The sequence below is a fragment of the Stegodyphus dumicola genome, chromosome 3 (genome assembly GCF_044657685.1).
Source record: "Stegodyphus dumicola isolate Sdum_Otavi_A_Nest chromosome 3, ASM4465768v1".
Taxonomy (NCBI): domain Eukaryota; kingdom Metazoa; phylum Arthropoda; class Arachnida; order Araneae; family Eresidae; genus Stegodyphus; species Stegodyphus dumicola.
The window spans coordinates 189521726-189537896 of NC_140770.1; the positions used below are offsets into that span (position 1 = coordinate 189521726).

At 35.1% G+C, this 16171-nt stretch overlaps 1 protein-coding gene across 3 annotated transcripts in view; it reads right to left on the reverse strand.

Annotated features, from left to right (window-relative positions):
• The window catches only part of LOC118185412 (nephrin-like), a 1505573-nt gene that overhangs the window by 503181 nt on the left and 986221 nt on the right, over positions 1–16171 (reverse strand). For all 3 annotated transcript variants that reach the window (XM_085813712.1, XM_085813714.1, XM_085813713.1), the window contains one exon: positions 9747–9990. In XM_085813712.1, coding sequence (XP_085669838.1) covers positions 9747–9990 — 244 coding nt within the window. The remainder of the gene's footprint in view (positions 1–9746; positions 9991–16171) is intronic.

The window sequence follows — 16171 nt, forward strand, 5'->3', positions numbered from 1 at the left end:
TAATTCAATATTGGATTATGTAAATATTTTAATTTTGGGGGAAAACAGATGCTTTAATGAATTTTATTATATTTCTTTTATTTGAATTTAATCAAGATTTCTGTGTTTTAATGAAAGGATCAAGGAAAGACGAATTTGCGCCTAGTCATTCTCTCTCAGGGTGGCGTTATTTCCGTAGAAATTTCTAGAAGGAAATCGTTATGTTTCGGGTGATCTTTAGGACAGGAAGTGCGTGACGAGGGGTCTATAGTTGTCATTTCACGTACAGTGGAGGTCCTTTAATTGGCGATCTAAGTGTCCGGCCGTTTGGCTGCTTTAGAGAAGTGGCGCATGTTCAGTATGCATTTTCTGGTCTTTCAGGGTGAAAAGTGGAAGTTTGGTCCCGAAGGGGGGCGAAAAATGAAGCCTATGTGGTCATCTTGTTTTTTTGAAAAAAGTGAAGGAGGATCTTGATGATAGGACACTTTTCGCTCGGGTCGTGGTAAGTGATGGTCATTTTTAGTGCGAGATACGAAGGCTAAGGAAAAGTAGAGAAGCTGCATTTATGCTCCCGACTAAAGTTCCGAGTAAAACAGAGTTCTAGATGTTTAGAGTGATAGTCGGTTTGCTACCCGACTGGTAATATTAGCTGGATGAATGCTTATAGTAGTATTCGGCTGAGAAGTGTAAAAAGAAAGGTTTGTTCTACATTTTGGTTCCAGCTTCATCCTGCTGCTTTTGTTGAGAGCTGGTATGACGGTACGTTATGCCTTGTGGCTGGTTGCACGTTGAACGCTAGTTTTACCTCCCATGGTCTATGGAAGAGTCTTAGTCATCCCGAGTTCCATATATATCGGACTGCGTCCCACTAAAATGTGTTAATACTACTGCATGATATGTCTACTATCCCTTCCTGCAGCCGTTGGATAAAGATAGAATTGTATTACACGTGTACACGAGTTGGGAATTGAACGTCCTTAATTGAAGACGGAAGATGTTATTTCGCATTTATACTCCCATGTGACGAGCCTTCTTCTGAAACGCTACAAGTCGCTGTGTTCGTAAAATCCTGACTGTTGCCCGGATGTCTTCTGCATACAGGAGCCGAGCTGCGATGCAGTATTTTGAGAAATTTTGGTTCCATTCATGAGTTTTCGACGGCAGTCCTTAGGTACTTTAGTTGGAGTCCTAGTTCTCCTTCTATCTACAGATAAGAGTTTTTCTTTATTCATCCTATAACTAAGAAAGGGATTAGTAGTTTAGCATGAAAGTAATTCAGACAGGAACTTACGTAACTGAACTTTATCTTGGTAGAAAATTCGTCTTGCTCCTCTATCCTTTACAGGAACTTAAATTTAGGCTGAAAGCTCGATATAATTAATAATGAAAATTTTTTATGAAATAATCATTAGTTCAGATATTAAATTCAGGCTTAAAACAAAAGAGGGAAATGTGCATCATGCCTTCATTATCTTAATCAATTATCTTAATAGCTTCATTATCATTCAACAATTATCTTAATAGCTTCTGTTGAAAATTAGGTAATTATGGTATATTTGTAACATTTTAAATTAAATAAAATATGAAAATATAATAGGTAATTTATAAGAAATAATAATGTGAAATTAATTATAATCTGAGGAGATTTAATAAACTTATTATTAATTTGAAATCTATAGTATGCTTTCATTTTGTGTATTGCATTTATTTATTATCCGATCTTTTCCTGAGCACAGTCTCGATCAAGTCATACTCACAAAGCAATGACTCACGTTTAATTACGATCACAATTATGTCTAATTTGCTAGCACTTATATTTTTATGATTTCTTAGGTTTGCTAGTTTAGTTAATTTAAAGTTTAATTAGTAATATTAACTTTGTTACGGATTCACCAGATAATATTGTAAAACCACAAAAAAGCACAATATTACAGAATTTATGTACAACAAAGTTAATCCAAAATACTGAAATTTGATTTCTCTTGGATGTACTAAAATCTTATTTTAAAACTTTACAAAATATACTTATGCAGTTGGATGTTTCTAAGAATGCACCTTTTTTTCCCAAACCTGTTTTGGGAGTGAGAACGAAAGATTTGTTTCTAAGCTTATTCAAAATAAAAGGAAGTTCTCTGGAAAATATGGTCGTTACCCTCAAAGCTGGATTAAATAGAAAAGCTTAGATACGATTCGTTCATGACAGGAAAAGCTCTTCTTTCCTAATCTAATATACTCCTTGCATGAAAGGGCGAAATAAAATATTTTTTCCCAGAATTTTCAAGTAAAAGACTGTAAACAATAGCAATACATCTAAAAAAAATCAACTGTTTTTTCTTCCTTCTAATGCAAAAATTTTATTTCATTTTTCTTAATTTGCCAACTAATTGGTCAATCTATTTAAACCCGCATTAATTCTGCGCATATTCTTAAGAGGAAAACTTCCAGAGACAGGTCGTGTCATAAGCACGGCTGTGTTTTTCAACATTGTGTATAAAAACAAACTGCGACCGTGTCAGCAGAAAAGAAGAAGAGCCCATACAATAAACAACAACTTGGGGTACAAAGAAAGTCCAAAGAAAGCAATTTTTCGAGAGCACTTACGAGGAAAATCAATAACTGCCAGAATCCTGGGCCTGCACAGGACATGAGCAAAGTAATCCACTTCAGCAATAACAGTGACCTTCGCTGCGAGTGCCAAGTCTACCAGGACACTGAATCTGCGGGACGTCACAATTTGTTACGCACGTGCTGTGGGTCACTCATAATGGTTAAAAAAAAGCGTTACTTACAGAATAGTAAAGAAATAAGACTTGCTGCTAAAACTCAGGCACAAAGGATAAATTGAAGAGAGTTTTCAGCACCTGGAGATAGTATTAGCTGCCTACAGCGGAAAATATTAACTTTTTCTTAAAGATTTTAAGCGAAATTTGTTTTGTTTTGTTTTTAGATGTGTGATAGTAAAATCACTAAAACTTCCATGGAATATATAAAAGTAAATATGCAAATAACACCCTACATGTTTTTTGTGATCATGGTCTTAATATTCATATTATTTTGCCTGATAGAAAACTATTAAAAAGATTTTTAAATAATATATACATAGACACTCATTACTATAAATAATTTTAAAGTTTACTCAGTTTGTACATGCAGAATACAGATAATAATGAAACTGGATATATTAAGGTGTTTATATAATAAGAAGTTTTTGTACTTGAACCTACGATTATCCAGAAATTCGTAGGTGGGAAAACTAGATAACAGAGTGTGTAGCAAGAGCAATTTGTGAGCCTAAATCACAATAAGATTATTTGCCTAAAAAAGGATTTATTTACTTATGTTTGCTTCTTAAAGCCCGTTAGCTTGCATTCACGGCACACCACCCCAAAATTGTCCACGGAAATCAACCAGCAATTTGCCGAGACGGGGCCAAAGTTTAGCGGTTTTAATTCACCTAGTTGTTGAACAGCCAAATAACAGTCAGAATTTTCGTAGCGAGTTTTTAACTGTACATTTCCTACGTCGTCTGAGTCCTACTGAGTATATAATCGCATCATATTACAAATAAAAAGTTTATGTCCAAATTACGCACTAAACACAATGTTAAGCTTAGGCACGTTATTCAAGTAAATGCATACTCTTATGAATGAATTATGCCTGAAGCTAAATATCATTAAAGAATAATATTTTAAGTCAAAGAAAAAAAAAAAATCCGAAATCTTTCAGATTTCATATTACTCCCAAAGGGACGCTTTTTAACGATTTTTACTTTATTAAATATCATGTTTTTTGCACTTAAACCATAAAATATAATTCAACAGCAATAGGACAAAATATTTGAAACAGCATATCTTTACAATTTCCGATACACAGTCTCGCTCGCTGGAGTTATTTTTTTTCCCCTCTCGCTTTGCTCGCTCTGAAATCATTGAACTTGTTAATCAAAATTCGTTAAAATTTTACAAAATATGAAATATATATTAAAACAAATTCCAGATCCCAAATTTGGGCTTCCAGATGCCGATATTCGGTGAAGGATTACGTTATTCAAAATTTGATAGCTTTAGGTAAATTGTTTTATCATAGTGCGAGAACACATACATACATTTATGCAGAATCTTCATTATTTAATTTATTTAAATGTAACACAGGGCGATAATATTTGACGGCAACAACTTGAAAAGTGAAACGGACATTTAAAGTTTTCGAAGCAAAATGCCAAAACAAAATTAATAGCCCTTTGAGCTAAAAATTAATTAGATAAAAAATGTTGTAAAAAAAAATTTGATGAAAACCCCAAATTTTGATGAACCCAAATTTCTTTCTCAACTCTTATATCTAAAAAATGAGAGCATACCTATGCATTTTTACATTCCCTGTGAAAATGTTATTTAAACTTGCGTAGCCTACAGTAATTTCACTTACTGACATTTTTATGTTTTATTTGCTAAGTATAAATTTCAAGTTATTAGAACATGATCGCGTTGAATTACGTACTATGCGTGAACATGCATCAAACTGCGAAAAAGTTCAACGCTTAAATATGTAAATAATTTTGAACGTAAAAAAACTTGCTATACATTTCCCAAATTAAATGCATTTTATATTATATGTTAAAAGTATTAAACACTGTATCAAGTTACAGAATGTAAACGGACCAAAAATGACTGGTAATAATACTATTACGTTTTTCTCTAATTCTATTCTTCTGACACCCACTGTTGCGTTATTTTCTTACTTCACGTTCGTACAGGGTTCGTAGATTTGGAGTGAATAACGACGACACTGGATGAAGTATCGAAGCACACTTTATTTATCAATATTAATCAGGGCAGCTCCAAAGTCACTTTTACAGTCGTCGAAGATCTACTATAAACACGCTGGAACAATCAGCGACACAGCCTTCAGGTTATCAGGCTATCATTGTGGAGACAGCTTCCTGCAAAGCACCCGACTCTGCTTGGTCGTTCTCGGAACTCCACGTACTCTCGATACTCTCCACGCTACAACTCGCGATGCACTCGACGACACACGAGCACAGCTCCCGACTCTCGGTTCAGTCGTTTCCGGAGCTCAACACGCTCTCTCGACGATGCACTAACCGCGACACTCTACGAGACTCCTTCGGTGAACTCGACGACCCACTCGGCACTCGCTGGCCGACTGTCAACGCGATCGCCTCCGCAGGGATTGTTTCGCTAGACGAGACATACTCACTCGATGAGAGACGCATACTTACTGACACTGCAGACCAGCACGGTTTATATAGCTTTCAGCTTGTGTTCGGGAACATTCTGGACTAAACCGGTAAGAATTCGTTCCAGAAGGTTCTCCAACCATCCATGGTACATCGCCGATTTTGTCGCCAAATGGGCGATTTCTTGCCAAATGTGGCAACCCTGCCTTCCCTTGACCTTTTATGGCAACCCTAAAACTGCTTTGCGAGGAAGCAATCTCACCGCTCCTGTACATTTCGTAACACTGCCTTCTCCCAAGGACTGCACGTCCCGGGCAGTACAACGCTTGTTCAGAAGTCAAATTCGATACAAACAAAACATTTTAAAACTTACAGATAACACAACTAAAGAAACAAATACAGAGTTATACAAATTAATGTTCATAATATTTACACTATATACAAGTTATATGCACAAATTAGACACATCACAATTTTAAAAGAAACAAAAGCTTATACTATTTTCAAGTTATATACACAAATTAAACACATTACAATTTTAAGTTATACAAATTAATGTTCATAATGAAATTCAGTCTCAGTCTTTTCATTAAAATATACCCGGTTCAAATATCTTTCCACTGCAGTTTTCAGGTATATTTATGTTTTGCATATCACAGTCTGAAGATTCAGTCCTTTCAGACATTTCATCCACAGGGAGATGTGAAACAGTTTGTTCACCACTCTGTAGTTCATTCACAGCATGCGTATAGTTCACCTCGGTATCATTAGCAGATGGTACATGCTTATTTACCTCTTGTTCCTGGAAACCAGTTCCGATGTTTGCACCGGGGTCATGAAAAGAATCCGATCCTTTACAAGCAGAAGTATCCCGGTTTAGTATCAAGTCCTTGTCTGCAAAACCTGCACTATGAGACGCACACATAGTCTGCAAAGTGGGTGAATTTTCTTGCAATACTGGAGCGCACTGCTTAAGCTGAACATAGGCTTCTCCCATCTCTGCATCACATGCACTTTCAGATGTTTCAACACTTGCTCCCTGCGACTTCGTAACTTCACTATCAGTTTCAACGAACTTAACAATCGTATTTTCACGTTCTTCCACTTCAGGCACTTGAAAATCAGAATGTTCTTTCCCGTCTTTTATTTCTTCATGTTTTCGTTCTTTTTCTTTACTCCCGTTAGATATTTCATCATTTATTTCTAGATCTTTCTCAGACAGATCTACTTCTTTCATTCCTTCATCCTTGGAGTGTCATTTTCACATCGTCTTTTATGGCTCCAGTTTCATCTGCAAGTTCCACTTTCAGCTGTTGGAGTTGCTCTCGCACCTTTTCTTGGCCGAAATTTATTTCTTTCCCTGGGCTTTCTTATCTTCCACTCCGGCTTTCATCTCTATGAGTCCGGCTTTGATCTCAGCTGTCATCTCTTTATATCCAGCTTTTATCTCAGCTGTCATCTCTTTATATCCAGCTTTTATCTCAGCTGTCATCTCTTTATATCCAGCTTTTATCTCATCATATCCGGCTTCCATCTTTTCTTGGAATTCAGCAAAGGCAGTCACGAGCTGTCTTACTAGATCTTCCATTGGTCTTGTCACTGGCATTCACCCTCAAATCCCACTTCTGACACCAGTTGTTACGTTTTTCTCTAATTCTAATCTTCTGCCCGGCTGTCAACTCGACCGACTCCGCACGGCTCGCTAGACGAGGCACACTCTCGGAGACACACACTCTCCCTCTCACACTGAATGACTGCGGACTAGCAGGATTTATATAGCTTTCGGCTCGTGTTCGAGAACATTCTGGACTAAACCGGTAAGAATTCGTTCCACAAGGTTCTCCAACCGTCCATGGCATATCGCCGATTTTGTCTCCAGATGTAGCCAAATGGGCTATTTTACGCCAAATGAGGCAACACTGTTTTCCCTTGACATTTTATGGCAACCCTAAAACTGCTTTGCGGGGAAGCCATCTCACCGCGCCTGTAAATTTTGTAACAATACACTAAATTTGCACTTTACCATTTATATATTGTCCTCATTAATTTTTACACTCTCCATTTATTAATGTGCTGTACATTTTTCATACGTTTTGGATATCTGTGCCTATTTAAATTGTAGTTCAAATATTGTCAAATATCTTACAGAATTTGGCAGAAAATTGTCCTTATATTGCTTAATTCTTTATGATTACTATTTCTTTCTGATGCATTTCTCTCTCTTTCTTTATTAAGTTGTATGAAAGTTGAATGCAAATGCATATTCCCTTGTTTTCTACTTCATGACGGATTTCCTTCCATATGATCGCATATTATATATCAATATGTCTTAATGACTGTTTTAACAGTTTCGAAGTTATTTATATAGTAAACCATTCTTCTAAAAATACTCTACCATAGCACATGTTATAGAATTAATTTTTGAATCTTGTTTTATTTTTTTCATAGTGCAAATTTCAAGTGTGTTAACTTGAATAATGTTACGAAATGTCCAACTGCGATGAGACAGCTTCCCCGCAAAACCCGGATTAGGTTTTTCAGAAAGTGGCAAAAAATTGCAGGTTTGCCTGATTTGGCGCGAAATAGCTTATTTGGCGACAAAATTGGTGATATGTCATAGATGGAGTGGGAACATTCTAGAAAGCATTCTTAGCGGTTTTCTCGGGAATATTCTCGAAGGTAGATTAAAGCTGCTTGTACGGAGAGATTAGTAGTGTCATGAATTCGGAGATCAGCTAGAGAGGAATCTATCGAGATGGGAACTGAGTTTTATTTCTTTGCCGTGAAGCTGTCTGCACCGTTAAAGTCTGATAACCCGAAGGCTGTGTTGCTGATTGTTTTAGCTTGTTTATCTTAGTTTTTCGACGACTTAAACGTGTTTTTGGTAATCTCCTGTGTAATGCTGTCGAATAAATAGAGTTTTGGTTCTCTATCATTGTCATGAATTACTCGAAATCTACGATCCCGTAGAATGCAACAATATGTTAGCTTGGAATGTGGTCCACACTTCAATGCATTTTCAAGAATTCCAAGGAAGTTTACATTGTTTTATAACATCGTAGATCATAAAATAATTGGTCTGTCTTGCTATGTTCATTTCACATATGAAAACATTAATGTATTTTGTTAAACAGGTAATAATTTCCAAATGATAATTCATGTTATGTATTGTTGCTTAAAACTAACGCAAGAAACATTGTATACCAAAATTATATCAACAACACTTTAGCGTATATGAATTATTATGTGAGTTGTTGATTAACACTTTCAGAATCTATTATTTTATTACAAGGAATATTTGTTTTTGAACAAGCAAGGCTTAAATAAACAAAACATAATATATCACCAATAAGTATATAATTCTGTATTTCTATATTTATCAAAAGATAAATATAGAAATTGTTGCACATTGTTGCAACAATAGCATTGCTGCACAAACAGCAACAATGCAAGTGTTCCGAAGAAAAAATATGAGCCACTGTATATGAAATATAAAGAATTTAATCCTCTACTAATAGACCGCAATACTACGTATTTTACAAAGAATTCCTTTCAGAAATTGGCCGTTGAGGGAATTTAGAATTCTAAAGATGTTTGTCAGTTGTGTTTGATTTTTTGTATGTTAATGTAAGGAATAGCATTTACTTTACTTAAGTATATACTGTATTTATTGTATTAAAGTATTCTTTGTATTAGTTCAAGCGAAAGTCTAATTTATGTGCATTCCGGATTGCATGCTGCTGTGGATAAAAGTAACTACTATGGGTTTTGATATCATATTGTTATCCTACGAAATTTTCATTGGCCTTTTTGTATTTTTGATAGACATTTTTTTCATTCTTTATTTGTGGTAATAATTTTTCCATATCTAAACAAACTCACATTTCCTTTTTTTAAGAGTTAATCGGGAGCTGGCTGTAAATATAAATACAAAGAAGGTATTCGTTCGTAGAACAAATGTCCTTTTGTTTTCCAAATTTAAATGATTGCAAAAATAAAGCAAAATAATATTTGGCAGAAACTATTATACACTACTTTGTTAAAAGGTGTTGTGGTGGTGTGTGTGATTATGGCAAAGCCTCGAGGGCTATCTGCCTAAGGGGAGGGATGCCTTCGTGGAAGACTTTCTAACGAAAACTGGCTCATATACACGTTACACACGGGGAAAACCACGAAAACGCCCATGCAGCCAGCCCGTTCGCGGGATTCGAACCTCGTACCGAACTACCAGTGTTCAGCGACTTTACCGCTCGGCCGCTGGTGGGCCTACTTTGTTAAAAGGAGAAACGCTTTTTTGAACGGGGATATATATACCTAACTCATTCAAAAACATAACGTATATTTTTTGTTTGCAAATGTCACTAAACCATCGAATATTTTCTACGTGTTTTAGAGATACTTTCTTCGTATGGGAAGTGGGATCTTAATTAATTAGTCGAACCCATCCATGCGTAACTGTGAGAACATTTACCAGAAGCAACGACAGGAGTGTCATTAACGAAGTAGATAATTATCATTAATGAGTGTTAATGGATAGATGACTAAACTCCCCCCATAATAGGTTACTTACGTCGTACGCGGAGGGTGAAGGTCTCGCTGACAGGCGTCTTGAATTCATCGCTTTTGGCGAGGCACATGAATTGGGATTTATCATCAGAAGGTGTGGCTAGAAGGAAGATTCTGCTTCTAGTGGCAATTCCACCAAATACAGAACTCAAAGTCTCTTCTCTGTGATCTCGAACATAGAAACCATTCCTCTTCCACGAAATCCGAGACATGGGGTTGCTGCTGCCTGACGTGCAAGTAAGCGTCACCTAGAAAAATACCAGTTTATTCAAAAATCATTTCATTGCTTGTTGTTCAGTAGAAATATTTAGATTATGGTAATTCACTGTTTTCATAAAATTGAAACAAATTACCAAACTCAGTTGTGCTAAAAAAGCTAGAAGGGTGAAATGTGATGGAAAAGATTTAAAATATTACAATGAGAAAATGATTTTTAATACCAATAATTAAACTCGACAAAATACGATATAACTTATATTAAGACTTCTATCAACTAATAAATTTGATACCAGAGTTGCAACCAGTTTAAGGAAGAAGTAACTGGAAAATGTAGTAATGTTAGAAAAGGAACGGCGAAATTTTGTAACATTCGCAAATATTATCAGTAATTTATATTTCTGCTCTTCCTATTAGTAATGAATCATTTAGCAGCCTTCCTATTATGCATCACAGCAAAAAATATGGTTCACATGTGTTAAAATTAACAGCAACACGAACTAGCAATTAATCCGTACACATGTTTCAAGAAAGTAAAAGATAAATGTATAATAGAGTGAATACCATTTCTCAGTGTCAAAGTGAAGAATAAATCATTCGTGACCTAAATCTGGAGAAAAATAGATGTTGTGCAGTGATACTCAGTATAACCATGAAAAGCAAAAATGTGTAAAATAAACACGCTTAAATGCGTCTTGATCATGCATTGCTTTCATTATGGTGTTACTTATGAGTGCTCTGTACCTAAAAAAAAAAAGGATGCCTTCGTGGAAACGTTTTTAAGTTCGGTTTATTTAATTATGGCAAAGCACACTAGGGCTATCTGCTCAAGGACAGGGATGCCTTCGTGGAGGACTTTCGAAGGGCAACTGGCTCGTATACACGTTACACATGGGAAAAACCACGAAAACGCCCATGCAGCCAGCCCGTCCGCGGAAACGTTTTTAAAGGGAAATTGCCTAATATATACATTCATATGGAGAAAAGCGATAAAAGCTTCAATTTAGCAAACCCTTTCGCTCGGAACTGAACTACCAATATTCAGTGGTAAAATAACTGAGCCATTAATAGGTCTGAAGCCTTGAGCTTTGGTTTGATATTTAAAGCAACGTGCTGGTGCATATTTCGAGGATCACATGTAGACATCGCGACATGCGTGATCGTGCGGTGGCTGATAGAGTTATAAGACTACCGCAAAGCTTAACATCGTAGAGACATTAGGAATTTTTTGGAAGCTGGACAGATGAAAAATGAGCAAACGCCTTCGCCGGGAATCGGATTGCGTTCCTATGGAATAGCCCCAGCGTGCAGAACCACTACACCACGAAGGCACGCCAGGAAGGTGGCAGAAATACCTTATAACACACTTTTAAAAATTGTCTTATAAAATGCATATAAAGAATGTGGGAAAATTTTACAGTTTCGATAAATTTTGATGGAATAGTTTATTCCTTATTTTTCTGTGTATACGTGCGTGTGAAGATTTATATATATGTTTATGTTACGGTGAAAGACCGAAATCTGGAGAATGTCGACTTTCACCGGTGAATGTCAACATTCACACAGTTTCTTGGTGTATGTCCGAAATATTTTCCAAATACTCTTATTTCTGACTTACACCGGTCAATGTCGACATTCATTATGTACTAATGGTGAACGTTGAACATATAACAATATTATATTTTCTTCTCCGTAATTCAGTCGCGAATAAACGCACTTGACACTTGAAATAAGAACTTAAGAACATGAGAACCTAAAACACACAATATATTCAAAATGAGAAAGGAAAATAATAGAAATTAAAAACTTATTTAATTATACAGTACGTTCTAAATGAGAAAATAAAATAACAGTGATAAAAAACTTACTAAATTATGTGATTCAAATCTTATTTATTGCAACAACTTAAACTACTATGACCTCTCCTTTCGACTTACACCAGAGCATATCTGTGATTGTCGGCATACACCGGTGAGGGTCCGAATATACGCGAATGTAGTGCAATATTCGATCTTTCACCAACGTATTTGGTGAATGTTAACATTCTCCGGTGAAAGTCGACATTCTCCAATTTCGGTCTTTCACGGTAACATATATACATACATATATTTATCTATCTATCTATATATATATTTATATCTATCTATATCTCTCTTTATATATATGGGTATATAAATATATGTGTATAATATAAATATGTGAAAGAGCTCTGTTTTATTATTCTTATACGTTGGTAATCTGTACCTTTTCTGCTTTGAAATGAATTGAATTATGCTGATCTTATGTCCTGGTTAAGTTTTTTATGCGTTAATTTGCATGCAACAGTTGTCGAATTATCAACAATTTAACAGTATAAGTGGAGCTAAGCCTAATGAGCTGAAATTTGTTTACACATGAAACTCTCATTAACATAGATAGTAAAGTCTATTGACACATGGCCTGCAGTATCTTTTCGTCCAGTGGGGGCCAAATTTTAACTAAAGTTTCAGAACGAAAATTTATCTTTCTGCCCGTTGGGGCGGACAGCTTGTTTATGCGTAGAATTTTATATTTTAAATGCAAGAACTTAATTTTTAAACATGTTCGGCGCTTTAGGCTTTTTGTATTTTGCAATTTTTAATAAAAATGTTTTAATTTTTTTCCCCCTTGGCGTGGGAAATGAATTGATTGAATAAAACATGTCTCTAATGGAATTTGAGAATATAACTTCAAATATAGTGCAACAAAATATGTGTTTAATTTAATAAACTGTAAGGAAGTCATTTGGTGTCCACATAAAACTTTTTAATTGAAAGAAACAAATTTTTTCTAGTAATAAAAAGTTTGTTGAATTATTAATAATCCCATTTTTGCAGTTATTTTTAAAAATTCAAATAAGCAATTTTTGTAAACCTTATCAAAAGAAAACTGACAAGGTTATAAGGTATCTACACCGCCTTCTTAGCTTGTCTTCGTGGTATAATGGTCAGCACGCTCGGCGCGTTTTCGAGAGGTCCGAGGTTCGAGTCTCAGCGAGGACACTGCACATTTTTCATGTTTCCTGCTTTCGAAATAACCTAATGGCTATACAAGTTTTAAGGTGATTCTCTACTGCCCGAGTTTTCGATAATCAGCGGTGGTTACAATGTATCTTGCAACTGAGTTCAAATGTAGTGATCAAAGTTCTACTATAATGATTAAAATGAGCCGTTATATCGACTTAAAAATCATTTATCAGAGCATAGTTTGACAACAATGTAAAACACGTAAATAAAAACAAGCAGGTGCACACTTAATTGCATTTTTATTTATAACTTTGTATTTCAGTACTGTAACAGGGAACAATATACAAAGAAACATGTAGACTTGTTTGCGTACTGAACTCCATAAATAATACGGCTTCACTAAAGCATGAATCTATCTTGCATTTGATACATACGCTGTTCTTGCATTCGTATGAAGAATAACAGTTAACAAGAATAGTCTCTTCAGTGCACAAGAGTTGGGTATTAGCACTTTTCGGTTAAAGAAAGCACAGTTAATTGGAGAAAGCCTCAAATACGTAGTTCTATAATCTGATTGCCTTTGAAGAAATTAAAACAATTTTAAATTTGTAAACTACTATCTTGGAAGAGAAAAATATGCACCCTTTAATTCAGAAGCAGTAGGAATCATAACTCAATGCAATAAACCTGCGCTTCTATTTGTATCTACGAATATTTAAATAAAGCTATCTTACTATGAAGACATCAGTGCAAACGGTTTTATTGCCATAAGAAAAATACAAAATCAGTAAACAATCTTGGAATACTGCAAGATTTAAATTTAATGTTAGTCTTCATTATTCTAAAACGAATCATAATAGGAAACAGCATGTTTTTAACATTTAAATGCTTAATACTGGCGTGCCCCAATTCCATTTCTCAGTTACTTACTTACACAGATGACCCTCGATCTTTTGAGCTTCTGTCACTCTGAAAAATACTTTTGGGTGTCATGCACTCAAAAGAAGTCTTGTGGAACAGACAGATTCTACAGCAGAGCTTAAAAAACATCTAATTAGTTAATACCCCAATATATCCGCCCCCGCCCTGTCGTGGCGTAAAGTATGTTCCTATCCTGGAAGCAGTACTGGATTAACCATTAACCATAATATAAGCATGTGCTTAGGCATCAAGGAAACGGGGCATCACAAAGATATCCTTAGGTATTCAGGAAAAGGAACTTAAAAAATTTCCAATTGCCGGTTTTACCATAGAATGGACCTAAACCAATGAAATGTAGACAGAATGAATGAAGAAGAAACTGACGTATAAATATGGGAGGGGGCACAAAAATCTTTTAAGTCCTCTAAAAGTCTAAACCGACTCTGCCTGGAACTAAGACAAGCATTGGATTTTATGATAGCCATGACATACAAAGCAACACCCTTATTATTGCTTGTCTCTTGAAATAGATATTTTTCTTAAAGTTTGAAGATAATCCAGTACTAAGCCTCTCCTTTCAGCATAAATGATGTCTCCAGTTGTGAAACACTGATTTTTTAGTTACGAGACAGGCTAAAGTTATTCGTTTGCACGGTTACATTAGTACAAGTTTATTCAACAGCACCGTATGTTTTAAAATACGTTAATTGACTGCAGGTATCAAGTATCGTTACATAAACATGATTTCATCTTGTGCCTAAATCTTAATTCGCTGTTAAGTGGTGCTGAAGAATAATTGTTATCCTCCGCTTTATGCATTAATGTACATGATACACATGAAGCGCAGTTTGGCGGACATAATTGCTTAAAAATTCATGCCAAAAAATGGTTTTATGCAAGTACGCTCTAATTTTTCGGATTGAATTTAGTACACAGGATTAAAAAAATAGTTAATATGTAAAGTTTATCTTAATTTATCAGTTAATTTTTAGTTACAAGTTACTTTCCTGTCCTTTCTGAATTTTCTCTTACAACTTTCGGCCAGAACGTATTTTCGGAATCGCGGTCAAATGCAAATGAGGAGAAGTATTTAAATATGAAGTTCTATTGACGTCGTTAGAGGGCCAGAGATTCTATGCACCGCGCGTTAACCTTTTGGCTATACTCTCTCTAAAGCTATTTTTACGCTCGGCCGTACTTTAGGCCCATGACTGTTAGTTAGCGTTAAGGGGCCAATTCTGTTAGAATCTTGATAACTCGGGCTATATCGTTTTAGTTTTGATTAGTTTTTTTATTTCTTAGTTTCCTGAGTTCAAGCCCGAGTGGAGGCTTTATTGTAAACTCTAAGAAGGAGATTTATGTGAAATTTATTTGGAATAATAAAGGATATTTAACATTTCTTGAGTATCTGTTTGCTGTCTGCCAAACTAAAGTGATTATTCGCTTATCAGTTCTTAAGGTTTCTCACTTTAGCTGTAACATATAAGATAGGAATCTTACAGATATCATCAGAAGGCGAAAGAATGTTTTTATTTTCTTACATTTAATAGAAGTTATTTTAAATATTCTATTATATTTTGTTTATTGAATTTAAGAACAAATAATTTGTGCTGGATTCTTATAATTTAAAATTAATTAACATCTATACTTTACAGCAAACATTTAAGTACGAATCATTTAAATATTCTCGTCTAATCAATTATTATGGCAAAAACGTCGTATGTTATCTTTACGTATGTCTTCGTAAAAATATTTAAAAATATTTCAAAGAGACTTTGTCTGTTATTCACTTTACGTATGGACAAAACTGCGTCTGAAAGGTCTATCGGCCTGGGTCGAATTACCATAACACGAAGTTATTCTTTATTGAGCCTTAGTATACTTTAGTATTGGCTAATTTTTAAAAGCTAAATTCATATCAAATCATTTCTTATGCACTAATAGTCATTGAAATGTTAAAAAATGACTTTTTATAATTGTTCGATAACAAATGTCGAATAATCTCTTAAAATCAGCAATTTAAATTTTATATTTTGATTCACTTTCCCAGAAGTCACCGCACTTCCATTCCTGGCATGCAGACTTCTCTTTCCTGCAATTGTTCCCCCAAGTATAATCCCTAACCTTCCGTTCAACTCCGTTAGTTAGGTACAGAAAATCATTCATCATACTTATTCGCTGAATATCATTTGCACAAGCATAGAGAGAAAATTGAGAGAGAAAAAGTTTCATAAATCTCTTCGAATGCGTGAAACAAATGACGGGACTCGACCATGATCGCAAACGCGGGAAAACCCCCTAAAGAATA